At 41.1% G+C, this 20,933-nt stretch overlaps 2 protein-coding genes across 5 annotated transcripts in view; one reads left to right on the top strand and one right to left on the bottom strand.

Annotated features, from left to right (window-relative positions):
- The window catches only part of hhatla (hedgehog acyltransferase like, a), a 35,448-nt gene extending 24,902 nt beyond the window's left edge, over positions 1-10,546 (top strand). For 3 of the 4 annotated variants that reach the window (XM_082960657.1, XM_082960658.1, XM_014141415.3), the window contains exons 3-12: positions 2,239-2,306; positions 2,582-2,695; positions 3,900-4,094; positions 4,602-4,811; positions 5,181-5,352; positions 7,210-7,354; positions 7,739-7,774; positions 7,998-8,199; positions 9,001-9,142; positions 9,708-10,546. In XM_082960657.1, the coding sequence (XP_082816783.1) occupies positions 2,239-2,306; positions 2,582-2,695; positions 3,900-4,094; positions 4,602-4,811; positions 5,181-5,352; positions 7,210-7,354; positions 7,739-7,774; positions 7,998-8,199; positions 9,001-9,142; positions 9,708-9,874 (1,451 nt within the window). In that variant the 3' untranslated portion in view covers positions 9,875-10,546. 4 annotated transcript variants of the gene reach the window in all.
- Positions 10,547-14,385: 3,839 nt separating this feature from the next.
- Positions 14,386-15,594, bottom strand: LOC145860417 (general transcription factor II-I repeat domain-containing protein 2A-like). Its single transcript, XM_082961401.1, has 2 exons — positions 15,571-15,594; positions 14,386-15,473 (listed from the first exon to the last, which is right to left on the bottom strand). Exons 1-2 carry the CDS (start codon positions 15,592-15,594, stop codon positions 14,625-14,627), a joined length of 873 nt encoding a protein of 290 aa, XP_082817527.1. The 3' UTR covers positions 14,386-14,624.
- Positions 15,595-20,933: the final 5,339 nt, after the last annotated feature.

Raw genomic sequence — 20,933 nt, forward strand, 5'->3', positions numbered from 1 at the left:
ACAGTTCCCCAATAGCTGTCCCTCAACCCTCCAAGATCCCCCCACAGTTCCCCAATAGCCTCCCCTCAACCCTCCAAGATCCCCCCCACAGTTCCCCAATAGCTGTCCCTCAACCCTCCAAGACCCCCCCACAGTTCCCCAATAGCTGTCCCTCAAACCTCCAAGATCCCCCCACAGTTCTCCAATAGCTGCTCCCTCAAACCTCCAAGATCCCCCCACAGTTCCCCAATAGCTGACCCTCAACCCTCCAAGATCCCCCCTACAGTTCCCCAATAGCTGTCCCTCAACCCTCCAAGATCCCCCCACAGTTCCCCAATAGCTGTCCCTCAACCATTCGAGACCCCTCCCACAGTCCCCCCCAAAGAAAAATAAATATATAATACAATTAATTCCATTCCCCACCCCCAAGAACCCCCCAATGCACCAACAACCAAGAGAATGAACTAAAGAGAAAAAAGGAAAAGACAGAAGAAAACAGCAAACAACAATGCAAAGTTAAACAAAGGACATCAAGGACAACTGAAATCATAACAGCAATGCCTACTTTATATGTTTGTGTGCATGTCTGGCACTATTACATGTATGTGTGTGTTCTTGTATGTGTTTATTTGAATGAGAGTGTGTGTACAAACACCTGCATCACATCAGCCTCAGGCAAACCGGCATTAGTTGTAAAAACACTGCCACTTAGTGTCATTCAAATGTAGTTTTATTTTGTTTTATTTAGACTTTTTTTTCTCCTTTATCTTTTGAGCATCATTCTCTCTCTCACACAGCAACTCCACTCCCACTTGTCTCCAATTCCACATACCAACCCTCAGCTTCCCTCAGCCCATCCCATCTATCTCTGCTGGCCACCCACTTCGTGTTTCTACGCAACACATATCTTTCAACTATGCTATGATGTTTAACGTACAATTTCAATCTATCTAATCGAATAGAATCTACAGATTGAGTGTTGAAGATAAATACTTTTACTAAGAGTATTAGTATATTAGTAATTGACTGACCCGGTCTCTCCAGATCTCCTAACAGTACTATTTCTAGGGTCAATTTTAGATCAATGCTATGCATTTTCAGCCATTCCTGAACCTGAGACCAGAAACAGGCTACCTGAGGGCATGCTGCTGCTCTTACCAAAATAACACACTCCATGGAAATATCAACACGTAACTGTCTTTTTTTCCCAATTACACAAGTTCAAAGGTAAAAAAGATTGTATCAGACAGAAGATGGATGCGGTTTGCCTGGCTACCCAGACTCCTTAGCCTGGCTACCCAGACTCCTTAGTCCGGCCAAACGCCACGCCCACGGACGTTAGAACCAGAGCAGCAGAAGAACTCAGTTTGATTCGTCAGGCTAGGATATGATACAAACAATCTAAAACACATTAACAACAGATAAATCACACAGTATTCTGGAGATCTCAGTTCACGCTAGTCCATGTAACCACTCCTAAAGAGCCAGTCTGAATACCTCTCATCTCTGACAGAATCCAACAGAGCCTGTCTGAGTTCCCCTCATCTCTGGCGGAATCCAACAGAGCCTGTCTGAGTTCCCCTCATCTCTGACAGAATCCAACAGAGCCTGTCTGATTTTCCCTCATCTCTGACAGAATCCAACAGAGCCTGTCTGAGTTCCCCTCATCTCTGACAGAATCCAACAGAGCCTGTCTGATTTTCCCTCATCTCTGACAGAATCCAACAGAGCCTGTCTGAGTTCCCCTCATCTCTGACAGAATCCAACAGAGCCTGTCTGAGTTCCCCTCATCTCTGACAGAATCCAACAGAGCCTGTCTGATTTTCCCTCATCTCTGACAGAATCCACCAGAGCCTGTCTGATTTTCCCTCATCTCTGACAGAATCCAACAGAGCCTGTCTGAGTTCCCCTCATCTCTGACAGAATCCAACAGAGCCTGTCTGATTTTCCCTCATCTCTGACAGAATCCAACAGAGCCTGTCTGAGTTCCCCTCATCTCTGACAGAATCCAACAGAGCCTGTCTGATTTTCCCTCATCTCTGACAGAATCCAACAGAGCCTGTCTGAGTTCCCCTCATCTCTGACAGAATCCAACAGAGCCTGTCTGAGTTCCCCTCATCTCTGACGGAATCCAACAGAGCCTGTCTGAGTTCCCCTCATCTCTGACAGAATCCAACAAAACTCTCACTTTTGTTGTTTTAAATGGTTTGTCCATCAGTCGTCAGTGTACAGTAATTCCCTTTCCTGTTCGGTTTTCAGACAATGTGAACAGGAAGGTGTTCAAGAAGAGCGTGAAACCAGGATGGCACTACTTCGGCAGGAAAATGGTCAGTGGTTCGTTCCCAGTATGTCATGTACAAGCCCTCCCATACACTGAAACAGATTAAACCTAGTCCTGGACTGAAAAGTGAGGTTCTCCATTGAGCATGTTAATTAGTCCAGTACTAGGCTTAATATGTTCTAACTAATGGAATAGATTTATCTCTCTGTTACTCGTGAGACTGTGTTGCATTACTAATACATTTTACACACCTTTTTTTTATTGATTGAATTGATGAAATTGATATGTGAATTTATCTATTTGTTTTTTCATGTGTTGTAGGACGTTGCTGATTTTGAATGGGTGATGTGGTTCACAACATTCCGTAATCACATCCTATTCGCCCTCGCCGGTCATGTGATCTTTGCCAAAGTCTGCTCCCTGATATCTCCCAGGGTGTGTATTCACAGTTACAATGACTTCCCACACTCAAAATGTAGGTCTCAAAAGGCACCCTTATAGGGCTCTGGTCAATATAGTAGTGCACTTTAGAGAGAATAGGATACCAGTGAGGGGATAAAGCCAAAATGTAGCTTTTTAGGTATGTGTAACAATTTACATTAAGGGAAAGGGGGATACCTAGTCAGATGTACAACTGAATGCATCCAACTGAAATGTGTCTTCCGTACTTAACCCAACCCCGCTGCCTTAATCGACATCCATGTCAGTTGTTGGGGGTTAACTGCCTTGCTCAGAGGCAGAACGACAGATTTTTACCTAGCGCTCCTGACGCCTCTAGTTGCTCGTATACCTGTGTAGTGCCACTGTAATTACGCCAGAAACAGCATTGTATTAACATGTTGTTATAGTAACTGAATGTTAATTTGCATAGCACTGTAATTTGGAGTGTTGTTGTTATTATTGTATAATCCTGCCTAGTAAAAAGCATGAGTTGGCTGACTAATGGAATAGCACATTTATGTATAATCAAAGATTATGCTCCCAATAATTTAATGGGTAAACACCTGACAAATGTGCTCATGTATGTTTTAAACATGCTTTTTGTTTTGTTTTGCGCTTGCGATGAAGATTGGTATGGATGATTGGTATTGCAAGGTAACATTATTAAACACAATAGATAACTCTTCACTTTAGTGTAATCAACCGTCTATGACGTAGTCATCGCTGCTGTTTGGTTACTAATGTATCTGTTTGATACGTATGTCATATAGACTTGAGTATATTACATCATAGTATAATGTCCTAGTGTTATCACTACAACCACTGACATTTCTGATAACATTGATTTAACCTTGTAATTAAGTTCTAATAACATTGCTATATAGTTGTAATAATAACATATCATACAATTTTTACAACATTGTCACAACATTGTTACAACATTGTAATAATATTATCATAATTACTTTGTCATAACATTATCATAACAACATTGTAACAACATTATCATAACAACTTTGTAATAACATTATAATAACAACATTGTAAAAACAATGTAATAACATTATAATAACAACATTGTAATAACCTTGTGGTAACCTTATAACAACCTTGCAATAACATTGTAAAAAAAAAAATATATATATTCAAATAACCTTGTTACAACCTTGTAATAATGTTGGCTCTTCCTGCTCCACAGCACAGGTCGTTGATCTATGGGTTGTACGGTGGCTTGGCGGTGTTGGTCAGTATGGGCGGGGGCTTCCTGGCTCTGGTCCTTTCACACTGCTTCATCCTCTACAGCGTGGCTCTGGTCAAGAGGAAGTGGATCGTCTTTGTCGCCGGTCTCGCCAGCCTGGCCACCTTCAAGATGGAACCTTTTAATACCTGGCAGGTGGGTTGGCTAAACTTAGATCTCTCTGATTGATTGGACCACTTGAAATATCTATCCTATCCCTGTCCTTGTCTCAACAACGTCAAGCAAGTGTCAGGTTAGTGTTCGCAATCAACTATTGGTACAATGGATTCACAACACCATGTCCTGTGTATTCAGAACTAAACTTTAACGGTCCAGCACTATCCTGGTACATAGCTGGTGCAGATTCACTTTCTTCCCGGAGCTGAGGGAAAAAACGTTGGTCCTGGAAGTACCATCTTTGTGACTGCGATTAGACACACATTTCAAAGTAAATATGCACCAACTGTCATTAGTATTTTGAACTAGCTTCTAAATGTATGTAGCTTAACTTTCTGGAATGGATTTTTTAATAGTCATTGGTGTATTAGTTATTGAATAGAAGTTTGAAGTCTTGACAAAGTATGGCATCCATATTGGGAAGATGTCAGTTGTTTGACAAAACTTCCTCAGTAATGACTGACATCATGTTCACATCTCCTCCAGGAAGGTTTCGTGACGGGCTACTTCGACCTGCAAGACATCCTGTTCTATGGAGGATCCTGTTTCACCATAATGCGCTGTATGAGCTTTGCTCTGGAGAACTGTGAGAAGAAGGACGGCAACTACACCTTCATTGACCTGCTCAAATACAACTTCTACCTTCCATTCTTCTACTTTGGACCTATCCAGACTTTCGATCAGTTCCATGTTCAGGTGAGTCATTCTTCTACTTTGGACCCATCCAGACTTTCGATCAGTTCCATGTTCAGGTGAGTCATTCTTCTACTTTGGACCCATCCAGACTTTCGATCAGTTCCATGTTCAGGTGAGTCATTCTTCTTCTTTGGACCCATCCAGACGTTCCATCATTATCATGTTCAGATGTGTTATATCCTTGAGCAGATGAAGCTGGCAGCCATAATTAAATTGACATTGTAAGATTTCACTACAGTATATAGTTCATCAATTTGATGTCACTTTAGTTTGTTTTCTATATATTTGTTGTTTTATAGAACTAATGTATTGGTCAGTCATTTTTACCATACAATGATCTTTAAACTTTGAACTTTGAATCCCCCCCAGGCCAACAACCCTAACCTGACCCGTAAGCAGAGAGAGATGTGGAACATTACCACCGGAGCTTTGTTGCACCTGGGAGCCATTTTGGTGGTGGACGTGTTCTTCCACTACCTGTACATCCTGACCATCCCCAACGACATGAAGCTGGTCAAGCAGCTGTCCGACTGGTCTTTGGGTCAGTTCAGCTAACTTTAAAGTTCAACCTTGATCAGTGGGGCCAGGAGTTTTTCCTGATCGGGACACATAATCATGAAAAAGGTTGTAGCCCTTCTTATTAAGCATTGAAATGCACTAATTCCGGGATTCAATCCCATCACACTTTGTCGACAATGCACCTTTTAAAGGCAATGTTCCCGTGTTCGCAGAGACTGCATTCACGGTAAACACTGCAAATGTTTTCTTCAAGGTAAACACTGCATATGTTTTCTTAAAGGTAAACACTGCATATGTTTTCTTCAAGGTAAACACTGCATATGTTTTCTTCAAGGTAAATACTGCATACGTTTTCTCAATCGGAAATGACCTTTTAATGGTACAGTGTCAGCAAAGTGCGATCGGATTGAATCCCGGCTTAATGCTGGGCGTACACTACACGACTTCTAAATAGTAACACATTTCCCGATTTTCTTGTCCCAAATCTTTCATTCAAACCATCCTCAACCCCAGGATGTGGGTGCTCACATTACACCATGATTCCCTAGTTAATCATGCCCTGTATTTCTCAGTTGTCATAAAAAAATGCCATAACACAAACATAACGGGAACAGCGAGCAGCTTTATTAGTGTGCACAATTAAGGTGTTCAGAAACATCAAGAAAGAGATGGAGGCGCAGAATATGGACCAGCCAATGGAAAAGGCGCAGAATATGGACCAGCCAATGGAAGAGGTGCAGAATATGGACCAGCCAATGGAAGAGGTGCAGAATATGGACCAGCCAATGGAAGAGGCGCAGAATATGGACCAGCCAATGGAAGAGGGGCAGAATATGGGCCAGCCATATGGACCAGCCAATGGAAGAGGGGCAGAATATGGACCAGCCAATGGAAGAGGGGCAGAATATGGACCAGCCAATGGAAGAGGGGCAGAATATGGACCAGCCAATGGAAGAGGCACAGAATATGGACCAGCCAATGGAAGAGGCGCAGAATATGGACCAGCCAATGGAAGAGGCGCAGAATATAGACTAGCCAATGGAAGAGGCGCAGAATATGGACCAGCCAATGGTTGGTAAGACTTGGACAATATGGACTTTCTATTCTACAGAGGGAATGGGAGGTCATATAAAATGTTTAATATTGAAAAGGGAGTGTTCTCTCCACAGCTCCCCCAATCTGTCTTCCGTCACCTCGGTCCACACGGTGCATGTTGTTGTTGCTCTCCTCTTCACCATCTTTGTTTTGGTCTCACATGCTAAGTGCTCATTGGCTATTGGCAGTAGTCCGTTGCCCAATCGCGTCGTAGCACTGCTCATACTACAAGATGTAAGACAAAAAGGTCTGACATGTCAGAAAATGATAGAGTCATCCGACAGGGGTCTGGAGAATGGAACAGTCATCATCGGTGCGTCCTTGACCTGTTCAAACTACGCCAGTTCCGACGTATACTGACCCTAGCCCAAGTTCATAGGATTTCACCCCAATCATTAAAATTAATCTGGGATGGCAAAAACATGGCGAATTCGTCGCGAAATAGTGTAGTGTATGCCCTGCATAAATCCACTGGATTGAATCCTGTTTATTTCCTCACCTGACCAGGAAAAACTGACCAGGAAAACAAAAAATACAACCTCATCTTATAGGCCAATATCACTACCTAAAAGAGATATCAAGTTTAGCATGATTTCTCTGCAGAGCTGTGGTGGTTGTGGTAATACAAATATAATATTATGCTACGGTATTATCTTCTCTCTATATAGCGTATACATATTATCAATGACACGTTGACATTTGTAACAAAACTGTAAGTTAATTGCATGTCGTTTCAAATGATGCATGATTGGACAGGAACTTAACTTGTTGTTCTCATCTGTAGCTGGTCTGGCCTACTCTAACCTGGTGTATGACTGGGTGAAGGCAGCGGTGATGTTTGGGGTGATCAACACTGTGGCTAGACTGGATCATCTGGATCCTCCTCAGCCTCCTAAGTGTATCACCATGCTCTACGTGTTCGCTGAGACGTAAGTGTCCAACCACCACAGGGATTCACATGTAGTGAATCCCTGGTTAAGAGCATTGGTCCAGTAATCAAATGGTTGCTGGTTCGAATACTCGAGCCGACTAGGTGAAAAATCTGTCGACGTGCCCTTGTGTAAAGCACTTACACCTAATTGCTCCTGTAAGTCACTCAGGGATAAGAGTGTCTGCTAAATGACGTAAATGTAAGTATCAGAACCCTAACCCTTCACATATGAACACTTGTCTAGTGAATGTCAGAAGCTGTGTTCTGTGCCATTTCATTATACATCTACAGCTGGACGTGGACATCATAATGAGTATTGAGTTTTAGGTCAATGAATATAGACTACATGCTCTCTAACTGATATCCTCTCTTCAATTTGTAGGCACTTTGACAGAGGCATCAATGACTGGCTGTGCAAGTGAGTGTCCCATAGTCGAAAGATGGCAAAACATTTTCAAAACCCTCTTAATGCCCAGAATTCATTTTAAAGCTTATTTACTCCCCAATATCAGTGGTTCCTAAACGGTTTCACTCGGGCCCCCCACTTCCATCATTGGAGAACATCCTTTGATGACCAAAGACAAAACAATGAACCCTTCAGTACTAACAAACGTTGTCTCCATCTCGATCTCCACTAACAGGTATGTTTACGACTACATTGGAGGAAGCCACACAAATATCTTCAAGGAGCTGGTGGCGACCATCTGTACGTTCGTTGTGACCACTTTGTGGTTGGGTCCATGTGAGCTGGTCTACATCTGGTCGTTCTTCAACTGCTTCGGTCTCAACCTGGAGCTCTGGGTGGACAAGATCTTCTCCATACCTCCCTTCTCCAACATCGAGGTAAGTTAACACCAGCAGCAAACCTCCCTGTCTCTCACTGTTGGCTTGCCTCTGAAGCTAAGCAGGGTCGGTCCTGTTTGATCCTTGGATGGGAGACCAGATGCTGCTGGAAGTGGTGTTGGAGGGCCAGCAGGAGGCACTATTTAATCTGGTCAACAACAAAACATATCCAAATGCCCCAGGGCAGTGATTGGGGACATTGCCCTGTGTAGGGTGCTGTCTTTTGGATGGGATGTCCTGACTCTCTGTGGTCACTAAAGATCCCATGGCACTTATCATAAGAGTAGGGGTGTTAACCCTGGTGTCCTGGCTAAATTCCCAATCTAGCCCTCATACCATCATGGCCACCTAATCATCCCCAGTTTCCAATTGTCTAATCATCCCCAGGTCATTGCTGTAAATGATAATGTGTTCTCAGTCAACTTACCTGGTAAAGTAAGGGTTAAAAAAATACAAGGCAAATTGTTATTGAAAATGAATGGATGCTATGTGGGAAAGAGCTGCTCTATGGTAGACAAACCCTCATCCTGGGGGTGTACTGTACCCTCTGGGGGAGGGGCTACTGTACCCTCTGGGGGGGCTACTGTACTGATATGAATCAGCTGCTCATTGGAATCATGATTAGCTGAATCAGGTGTGATGCCAATGTTGCCACATGGCTCCCAATATTTCAATATTGCTTTGCAATCCAATCCTGTCAGATTCAGATCTGCAGGATTGGCTGTAGAAAGTAGGGACTGGAGACTGATTGGACCTTTAGCAAAAGCCATGGATTTGTCCCTCTGTCCCCTCCGTCCACAGTATGCCATAGGTGAGGCCATGTCTCGTAGAATCAGAGCCGTCTTCGGCGCCCTCAACTTCTGGACTATCGTCCTCTACAACATCCTGGCTCTCAACAGTCTGGAGTTCGCCAAGCTGGTGGGAAAAAGACTGATCGTCCAAGGTAAGAAGGATCTTTATTGGAGCGGACAACACAAAGAACAATGCTCAAAAGTCATGTAGAAATGTAGACATTACAGACCAAAAGTAAATATTGTATGTAGTTACATAGAAAGAAACGCCACAGAGAATAACGGCTTGTTGGTCTGAGGTGTTTGACAAAAGATGTACTCCTTCCTTTGAAACTGTTCTTGACCAGTCTGAAAAATATGTCCTCCTTCAGTGGAAACTGTTCTTGACCAATCTGATAAAGATGTACTCCTTCCTTGGAAACTGTTCTTGACCAGTCTGATAAATATGTACTACTTCCTTGGAAACTGTTCTTGACCAGTCTAAAAAATATGTCCTCCTTCAGTGGAAACTGTTCTTTACCAATCTGATAAAGATGTACTACTTCCTTGGAAACTGTTCTTGACCAGTCTGATAAAGATGTACTCCTTCCTTGGAAACTGTTCTGTTGACCTGTCTAATTACATTGAAAACTGCAGTCGATCAAAAGTATATTTTCTTCATCTTATATTTCACATCTTTCTCTAGTCTATTTCTCACTTCTTGTTTTTGTCTTCCAGGTTTCCCTCTGTCCACCCTGTCTGTACTGTTTGTGACCTACTGTGGTGTTCAGCTGGTGAAGGAGAGGGAGAGAAAACAAGCCTTTTTGGATGACCCCGAGCCAGCGGCCGTGCCCCCTACACCCCAAGGCATGCCTGAGGAGGTCGGAAAAAAGAAAGCTGAGTAAACGCACAAACAAGGAGAAAACTTAATTTGTTTTTTTGAGGACCTGGTTTTCACATCAACAGTCAACAACCCCACCCCCTCGCAACCCCTGCCAATTTCATATTTTTACACCATTGAGCTTCCATACTGTACTGAATCGTACCAGACTGTCACATGTCACAGGTAATCATCGTCGTGGCAACTCTTCTACTACTACTACTACCAAGTTGTCACCATGACAACTACTACCCTACCACTCTGTTGGTTTTGAAAAAACAAAGCATTATTTTATTATTTTTAACTGTGAAAAGTCCTGAAGTGCACTTGCTGTAGATATTCACCATCTGACATGTACCCTCGTCCTTTTTGGTACATACACCGAAGGTACATTTTGTATATTCATATTAAAACAAAAGATGGATATCAGGAAATTGAAGATAGACATGGCAAATATTTTATGCCGACGCAGCTAATATATTGACATCATAAGTTCTTATTCAGAGCGACTTACAGTAGTGATTGTATCCGTTTTTTGTACCGGCCCCCCCGTGGGAATCAAATCCACATCCTTGGCATTGCACGTTGTTGTCAAACACCTCTGAGCTAAATGTCTCTACATTTTGTTCAAGTGTCTTTTATGTGTGTTTTTAATGTACCAAAACTATTGCAGTAATACAAAACTGAAACCTCATAACTCTGTCTTGTTTGTGTTAATATTACATAGCTTTTTTTCCAGAACGTTTATTTCTACTTGAGACCTAAATTACATCAACATTTTTCATCTTACATCTTGAGTATTTATTTTTATTATTTTATTTTTATTTAAAACTTGAAGTAGCCTAACAATAATGTTAGTGGGGTGGGAGTCCCTGCTGAGTAACTACATAGGTACACATGTTACAGAAGAGGCCTATTTTATCTCTTCAGGATATTTTTAGGCTATTGTATTGGTTGAGCCACCGTCTAACAAGAATCAAAGGGTTATAGTATTATTGAACAGAAAATGTGGTTCAAAATGGATTAATAATTTATAGAATGGATTACAGTCTTATAAATAAATCTTTGTGTATATTGTTTTTCATATGGAATGAACCTCAACCCAAATTTATAGCACTAAAGTCCATCCCTCCATTCTACTATAGACAGTATCCATGACTGCTCAACTCCATACAGCAGGGATCACCAACTACAGTCAGCCACGGGACGATTTTTTTCTTGAGCGGATGGGCGAGTTCAAACAGATATAACATTTGACTAAAACATAATAATTTCAAACCTTGCTTACATTTGCATACAATTACATTTCTCTCTGTTATACGTGGAAATACTTGGGAACAGATTTCCAAAATTAAAATCAGCTGATTTATTATGTACAAAAGAAAAATTATTTATTCTTTGCTCAGAAAACTTGGGGGGCCAAATAAAAACACCAATATGGTCGCCAGTTGGGGAACCCTGGCATACAGTATCCATGACTGCTCAACTCCATACAGTATCCATGACTGCTCAACTCTATACAGTATCATGACTGCTCAACTCCATACAGTATCCATGACTGCTCAACTCCATACAGTATCCATGACTGCTCAACTCCATACAGTATCCATGACTGCTCAACTCCATACAGTATCCATGACTGCTCAACTCTATACAGTATCCATGACTGCTCAACTCTATACAGTATCCATGACTTCTCAACTCCATACAGTATCCATGACTGCTCAACTCCATACAGTATCCATGACTGCTCAACTCTATACAGTATCCATGACTTCTCAACTCCATACAGTATCCATGACTGCTCAACTCCATACAGTATCCATGACTGCTCAACTCCATACAGTATCCATAACTTCTGAACTCCATACAGTATCCATGACTTCTCAACTCCATACAGTATCCATGACTGCTCAACTCCATACAGTATCCATGACTGCTCAACTCCATACAGTATGCATGACTGCTCAACTCCATACAGTATCCATGACTTCTCAACTCCATACAGTATTCATGACTGCTCAACTCCATACAGTATCCATGACTTCTGAACTCCATACAGTATCCATGACTTCTCAACTCCATACAGTATTCATGACTGCTCAACTCCATACAGTATCCATGACTTCTCAACTCCATACAGTATCCATGACGTCTCAACTCCATATAGTATCCATGACGTCTCAACTCCATACAGTATCCATGCCTGCTCAACTCCATACAGTATCCATGACTGCTCAACTCCATACAGTATGCATGACTGCTCAACTCCATACAGTATCCATGACTTCTCAACTCCATACAGTATTCATGACTGCTCAACTCCATACAGTATCCATGACTGCTCAACTCCATACAGTATCCATGACTGCTCAACTCCATATAGTATCCATGACTTCTCAACTCCATACCATATCCATGACTGCTCAACTCCATACAGTATTCATGACTGCTCAACTCCATACAGTATTCATGACTGCTCAACTCCATACAGTATCCATGACTGCTCAACTCCATACAGTATCATGACTGCTCAACTCCATGCAGTATCCATGACTGCTCAACTCCATACAGTATGCATGACTTCTAAACTCCACTCTGCCATTATTTTACAGTAGAGATTAAGTGTGACATTTCTGTATCTCCCTCCTCCCCTCTCAGATGACACAGCCTGCTGCTGGATAAAGACCTGGGTTTAAATAGTATTAGAAATTGTTTAAATACTTTGTATTGCATTTCCTTAAGCTTGTCTGGGTTACCAGATGGGTGGGTTTTACACGATTGGAATTTTCAATTGGTTGCATTGCAACAGACAAGCTCAATGAAATACAGTTGAAGTATTTGAAATATTTGAAATACTATTTGAATCCAGGTCTGGCTGGCAACATGCCACTCTGAGAGGGTCTGGGCTGAGGACCTATTTTGACATCAGTCAGCACACTATGAAAGGCTCCAGCACCAAGGGATATGGGTTAGTCTGGGACTCTCTGTCCTGTCACTGAAACCTGTTCAGTAAAATGTTATCCGTCTAAGAGAGATTCAGTTGCTCACCAGTGGCGTAGCGGTCTAAGGCACTGCAAACTCAGTGCTAGAAGCGTCACTACAGACCCCGGTTTAGATCCCGGGCTGTATCACAACCGGGCTGTGATTGGGAGTCCCATAAGGCGGCACACAATTGGCACAGTGTCGTTAGGGGGGGTTTGGCCTGGGTAGGCCGTCATTGTAAAATAAGAATTTGTTCTTAACTGACTTGCCTGGTTAAATAAAAAAATAAGAGACAAACCTGAGTAGAAATACATATGTCAGACCTGAGTAGAAATACACATGTCAAACCAGAGTAGAATTACACATGTCAAACCTGAGTAGAAATACACATGTCAAACCAGAGTAGAATTACCCATGTCAAACCTGAGTAGAAATACACATGCCAAACCAGAGTAGAATTACACATGTCAAACCTGAGTAGAAATACACATGTCAAACCAGAGTAGAATTACACATGTCAAACCTGAGTAGAAATACACATGTCAAACCTGAGTAGAAATACACGTCAAACCTGAGTAGAATTACACATGACAAACCTGAGTAGAATTACACATGTCAAACCTGAGTAGAAATACACATGTCAAACCTGAGTAGAATTACACGTCAAACCTGAGTAGAAATACACATGTCAAACCTGAGTAGAAATACATATGTCAAACCTGAGTAGAAATACACATGTCAAACCTGAGTAGAAATACACATGTCAAACCTGAGTAGAAATACCCGTCAAACCTGAGTAGAAATACACATGTCAAACCTGAGTAGAAATACACATGTCAAACCTGAGTAGAATTACACATGTCAAACCTGAGTAGAAATACACATGTCAAACCTGAGTAGAAATACACATGTCAAACCTGAGTAGAATTACACATGTCAAACCTGAGTAGAAATACATATGTCAAATACTTTCAAGTACTAGAGGTGCACTTGATTTATCTGCCACTGTCGATCCAAGGGTATACACAGTCGCAAAAAGTGCAATTAATGAAAGCGCCTAAAGTATTGGTACCTGACATAGGTCTGTTTAGGAGACAATAGATAACGTCCCGGTTTAGTGCTGTTGTCGTCATCTCATGTTACGTTGGTCGTGACGTGACTTTCATTCATCTGACGACTGTTATGTATCGAATCAACTAACTATGTTTAATTGTTAATCGTGTAACAATTAACTCGTTAGGATTTTGGCACCACAGAAGAAGTTGTTTAACGAGTTACCATCTCCCAAATTAAACTCTAGATCAGGCCTGGGCAATTATTTTCCATGGAGGGCCACATTAGAATATATTTTTGCCATTGCGGTCTAGAATTATATTACAGGATTATACATCATGTGTATGACTGTGTTGACAGATATCTACTGTAAATCACGTCCAGATATGCTACTTATTTTACTTTTTTAACATGCACAGAAATAAACCACATCCATGTTCTCCTTTTGGTAGGTATTTTCATTATTAAACATGCAATGAACTACACATAGGGAAAAGTACACTGTGCATTCAGCACCACGGACAGAACTCTTATTAACAGATATAAACAAAAACACAAGAAAGAGAGAGAGCTCAACATTACATTTAAACTACTCAATCAGTGTGAGGAGTGAAGTCTCTGATGGGCATTGACTAGAGCAGTGAAGTCAGGTATAGTTTCTGACGTCGCTATGCGCAGGATTGCTGAGAGGTGAGAATCAGTAAGAGATGATCTGTGCCTTGACTTGTCATATGTCATCACTGAAAATGTCTGTTCACATACATAGGTTGACCCAAACAGTACAAACATCTTCTGAGCATGACTCCTAATCTTTGGAAAGTTTTTTCAGCGAGAGATGCATAGAACCTTGTCAGTGACATTGTTTTGAATAGTTCTCCAATCACTGCATCAGACTGAAGATCGATAAGCTCAAGTTGCAGGTCAGTGGGAGCGTTATCCACATTGAAGGTGAAAGGAGAGGAAACCAACAGCATGTCATTTTCCAACACTTTGAAATCCTCAAAACGACAACAAAACTCACCATTAAAAGCATGCAGCAGTGATGGATACTTCTTCCGCTGGTCATCTGATAGGGAACAGACTAGTAGTGTCGGAAGGTGGGTGAGATTGTTGGCTTCTACTTGGCGGGTCAGGAGGAGTAATTTTCCTTTGAAGGCTTTGACAAGGCTGTAAATCTGATGTGCAAAAAGGCCCTTCCCTTGTAGTTTGGAATTCAGTTCATTCATGAGGGCCATGATGTCCACGGTGAAGACAAAATCAGCCAACCATTCTTTATCTTGCAGTTGAGGGAAATCCGCATATTTTCCTTTTATTTGCAAAAACTCAGCGATCTCCGACTCCAGGTCCCACACCCTTTTAAACACCTTCCCCAAACTCAGCCATCTCACGTTTGTGTGGTAGGGGAGATCTGCATGACCCGACTCTGTCTCTTCCAACAGTGAGACAAACTGCCCGTGGTTTAAAGATTCTGCTCTTATGAAGTTTACCACTTTAGTGACTGTATCCACAACATGGCTCATTTCCAGAACACATTTCCAGAGCACCTCTTGATGAATAATGCAATGCAGGAAAATAATTTTGGGGTTCTGGGGTTATGCCTCGTAAGAATGTCAACAACTGTGCCGTGTCATGTGCATCACTGCTCTCATCCAGGGCCATGGAGAAATGGGTGAAATCCTTTACCTTGTCTTTCAACTGTTGTTCCATATTCTCTGCAATGTCCTCAACACGCCGTCACTGTTCGTCTTGACAGGGAAACATTTTCAAACAGCTCTTTCTTGTCGGGGCAAAGTATTGCTGCAGAATCAATGAAACATACTTTAATGAATTCTCTCTCAGCAAATGGCTTGCTATGTTTAGCAATTTTGTGGGACAGTACATAGCTAGCTCTCGCATTTCGCTGAATGAAGTTTTGTGAAAAGTCCTTGCTGCTTTTTTAACTGAGAAAGCAACTCTTTCGACGCACTTGCCCTCTGCTCAGAAGACGTATTCCTATATTTCTCTGCATGCTTCGTCTGGAAGTGTCGGGACAAGTTGTACTATTTCAAGACAGCGATGCTCTCTTTGCACACTAAGCACACAGCTTTCCATGATACCTCAATAAAGAAATATTTCGATGTCCACTCTTGCTGGAACACCCTACATTCATTGTCTACTTTCCTTTTCTTTTAAATCTCATTTTTGCACAATTTCTAGCTAGCTACTATTTGTAACTGTGACGTGTGTGTCAGCCTGTCAGTCACTCTCTGTCCTTGTGCAGTTGTTATTTATATGTGCCTTCCAAATAAATGTCCCACAAGAGGTGGGAGTTAAATCATTGCACAAAGGTGAGTATTCATTGGGCTTTTAATTTGAAAAACAAATACATTTTTCAAAACTTTACTATCACAAATTCTTTATGTGATCTGAACATGGTTCTGCGGGCCGTATTGAATCAGGTTGCGGGCCGCATACGGTCCCCAGGCCGGCCTTTGCCCTGCTCTAGAAGATATATCGGTCATTTATGAATCATTACCTCATATCAGTCTCATTAGTTAACCTGTTGGGGATAGGGGGCAGTATTTGCACGGCCGGATAAAAAATGTACCCGATTTAATCTGGTTACTACTCCTGCCCAGTAACTAGAATATGCATATAATTATTGGCTTTGGATAGAAAACACCCTAAAGTTTCTAAAACTGTTTGAATGGTGTCTGTGAGTATAACAGAACTCATATGGCAGGCAAAAACCTGAGAAGATTCCTTACAGGAAGTGGCCTGTCTGACCATTCCTTGAGCTTCTTGACTCTGTTTATTGAAGACTGAGGATCTTTGCTGTAACGTGACGCTTCCTACGGCTCCCATAGGCTCTCAGAAGGCGGGAAAAAGCTGAATGATGTAATTCCAGCCCCAGGCTGAAACACATTAGCGCTTTTGGCAAGTGCTCTATCAGAGGACAATGGGCTTAGGCGCATGCACGAGTCGACCCCATGTTTTTATTTTCTATCGTCTCTGAACCTAAACACAGATTCCCGGTCGGAATATAATCGCTTTTTTTACGAGAAAAATGGCATAAAAAAATTGATTTTAAACAGCGGTTGACATGCTTCGAAGTACGGTAATGGAATATTTAGAATTTTTTTGTCACGAAATGCGTCGTGCGCGTAACCCTTATTTACCCTTTCGGATAGTGTCTTGAACGCATGAACAAAATGCCGCTATTTGGATATAACTATGGATTATTTGGGACCAAACCAACATTTGTTATTGAAGTAGAAGTCCTGGGAGTGCATTCTGACGAAGAACAGCAAAGATAATAACATTTTTCTTATAGTAAATCTGACTTTGGTGAGGGCTAAACTTGCTGGGTGTCTAAATAGCTAGCCCTGTGATGCCGGGCTATCTACTCAGAATATTGCAAAATGTGCTTTCACCGAAAAGCTATTTTAAAATCGGACATATCGAGTGCATAGAGGAGTTCTGTATCTATAATTCTTAAAATAATTGTTATGCTTTTTGTGAACGTTTATCGTGAGTAATTTAGTAAATGTTTAGTAAATTCACCGGAAGTTTGCTAGTATGCTAGTTCTGAACGTCACATGCTAATGTAAAAAGCTGGTTTTTGATATAAATATGAACTTGATTGAACAAAACATGCATGTATTGTATAACATAATGTCCTAGGTGTGTCATCTGATGAAGATCATCAAAGGTTAGTGCTGCATTTAGCTGTGGTTTGGGTTTATGTGACATTATATGCTAGCTTGAAAAATGGGTGTCTGATTATTTCTGTCTGGGTACTCTTCTGACATAACCTAATGTTTTGCTTTCGTTGTAAAGCCTTTTTGAAATCGGACAGTGTGGTTAGATTAACGAGAGTCTTGTCTTTAAAATGGTGTAAATAGTCATATGTTTGAGAAATTGAAGTAATAGCATTTCTAAGGTATTTGAATAACGCGCCACAGGATTCCACTGGCTGTTACGTAGGTGGGATGATTTCGTCCCGCCGACCCTAGAGAGGTTAATGTATTAATCATTACCTCATATCAGTCTCATTAATTAATGTATTAATCATTACCTCACCAGTCTCATAATTCATTTATTAATCATTACCTCATATCAGTCTCATAATTCTGAATGTCGCATACTCCTTGTATCTGCACAAACCCCAGCTTTACTGATCATTCCGTATCACACAAATTTATTTAATTGTTTATTTACTAACTATCTAAATGATAACACAAGATACACACACGGCATAGGTTATTGATTAGAAGCTTAATACGATGGAAACAGGTCCCTAGCGGACTATCGACAACATGACTGCTTGTTTATCAAAAGAGGGAGGAACAGAGAGGAACAAAGGGAGAAAGAAACACAAACTTATACACTTGGAACTATGCTCACAGTAATCATAATACTTTTCCCCGAACAGCCACCGTTTGGGGTAAAGAAATAATGAATGTATTTACGTGTTTGAATGTCTTCCTTCGTCGTGTATCTCTATTGGACCCAGGCCTTTGTGAAAAGGGTTACGTTGGTCCTTCTCCCGAATTAAATGTAAGGCTCTGATTGTCCACAAGAGGTCACAATGTCCTTATTCTTAGTCGTTTGTGGCTTCAATGCATTGTCCTGTAGTCTTAAGCAGAACTAACAGGATGTTGTTCACTTTAACCCGTTCTGGAAGAGTGGTCCTCTGAAGACAGCTAATCAGCCGTGTTGATAATGCCCAGTGGGGTGACGAGAGCAGTATAGTCGATGATGATTTGAAGAGAGTAACAGGATGGTCCTACTTAATTTCACTTTCTTAGATACAGTACTTAGAACAGCTACTCAGCCGTAACATTGATTGTTAGAGAGACTACTTTGTCGTCTTCACCTCGTGTTGATTTTCAGGGTCGTAAACCAATGGAGACCTAAGCTGCAGCTTAACTCCTTCTGGTCTGGTATGTTAACTTATCTAGGGCCAGTGGGACGATTTCGTCCCAACTACGAAACAGCCAGTGGAATCCCGTGGCGCGTTATTCAAATACCTATTACTTCAATTTCTCAAACATATGACTATTTTACACCATTTTAAAGACAAGACTCTCGTTAATCTAACCACACTGTCCGATTTCAAAAAGGCTTTACAACGAAAGCAAAACATTAGATTGTCAGCAGAGTACCCAGCCAGAAATAATCAGACACCCATTTTTCAAGCTAGCATATAATGTCACATAAACCTAAACCACAGCTAAATGCAGCACTAACCTTTGATGATCTTCATCAGATGACAATCTTAGGACATTATGTTATACAATACATGCATGTTTTGTTCAATCAAGTTCATATTTATATCAAAAACCAGCTTTTTACATTAGCATGTGATGTTCAGAACTAGCATACCCCCGCAAACTTCCGGGGAATTTACTAACAATTTACTAAATTACTCACGATAAACGTTCACAAAAAGCATAACAATTATTTTAAGAATTATAGATACAGAACTCCTCTATGCACTCGCTATGTCCGATTTTAAAATAGCTTTTCGGTGAAAGCACATTTTGCAATGTTCTGAGTAGATAGCCCGGCATCACAGGGCTAGCTATTTAGACACCCACCAAGTTTAGCCCTCACCAAAGTCAGATTTACTATAAGAAAAATGTTATTACCTTTGCTGTTCTTCGTCAGAATGCACTCCCAGGACTTCTACTTCAATAACAAATGTTGGTTTGGTTCAAAATAATCCATAGTTATGTTCAAATATCCTCTGTTTTGTTCGTGCGTTCAAGACACTATCCGAAGTGTAAAGAAGGGTGATGCGCACGACGCATTTCGTGACAAAAAAATTCTAAATATTCCATTACCGTACTTCGAAGCATGTCAACCGCTGTTTAAAATCAATTTTTATGCCATTTTTCTCGTAAAAAAGCGATAATATTCAGACCGGGAAAGCGTGTTTACGTTCAAAGAGAGAGAAAATAAAAACATGGGATCCCCTCGTGCACGAGCCTCAGTCTGATGGTCCTCTGATCGGCCACTTACCAAAGGCGATAATGTTTTTCAGTCAGGGGCTGGAATTACATCATTCAGCTTTTTCCCGGGTTCTGAGAGCCTATGGGAGCCGTAGGAAGTGTCACGTTACAGCAAAGATCCTCAGTTTTCAATAAACAGAGCCAAGAAGCTCAAGGAATGGTCAGAGAGGGCACTTCCTGTACAGAATCTTCTCAGGTTTTTGCCTGCCATATGAGTTCTGTTATACTCACAGACACCATTCAAACAGTTTTAGAAACTTTAGGGTGTTTTCTATCCAAAGCCAATAATTATATGCATATTCTAGTTTCTGGGCAGTAGTAATAACCAGATTAAATCGGGTACGTTTTTTATCCGGCCGTGTAAATACTGCCCCCTAGCCCTAACAGGTTAATTCTCAACTCATCCTTTATACACTCTGTTACTTACTGGGGCAAATTATCATCAAAACTATGGTCTTGTTAGAAAACTAAAATCACATTCCTATCTTAACAAAAATATTACCATCCTCTTTTATATTTCCTACACAACTCTTCAAGTTACAATATTTTCATTATATAACATTTTTATACAGTTTTTAATGACATCACAAAATAGACATTAATTTCCCATATTCCATCTCTCATCATTCCCTACATCCAGATTTTAGAAATATTGTCCCAGTGTTCACTTTTGGACGTTACAGATTTTGGGCGGCAAAATGTCTCTGTAACAAAGAGATTCCAATCACCACTACAGAAGACCAAAAAAAAAGAGTCCTCTGCTGCATACAATTTACAACCGGGCATGAGGTGTCATAAAACCCCCACATCAATCCATCCTCCCCTCTGCGTGTGAGAGAGGTCATGTAACCTGATCTTGTGATCCTCACAGGAGAGTCATGACGCGTTTTTAGACTGACGACTCACTATGTGTTCATTTCTTATCATTTAAATTGAATTCAGTTTAACTCAAATTGAATTCAGTTGAATTCAATTGAATTTAAATTATTTCAGTCACTGAATTCATTTTTTTCTGTTCCGGTTGGGATTTGATAAGATTTGGAAACAACA

This window comes from Salmo salar, chromosome 14 (assembly GCF_965601325.2).
Source record: "Salmo salar chromosome 14, fSalSal1, whole genome shotgun sequence".
Lineage (NCBI taxonomy): Eukaryota > Metazoa > Chordata > Actinopteri > Salmoniformes > Salmonidae > Salmo > Salmo salar.

Coding starts and splice junctions, on each gene's coding strand:
- LOC145860417 (XM_082961401.1), bottom strand. CDS start 15,594: ATGGAACAACAGTTGAAAGACAAG. Junction 15,474..15,570: donor AACAACAGTTGAAAGACAAG/GTAAAGGATTTC, acceptor GCATAACCCCAG/AACCCCAAAATTATTTTCCT.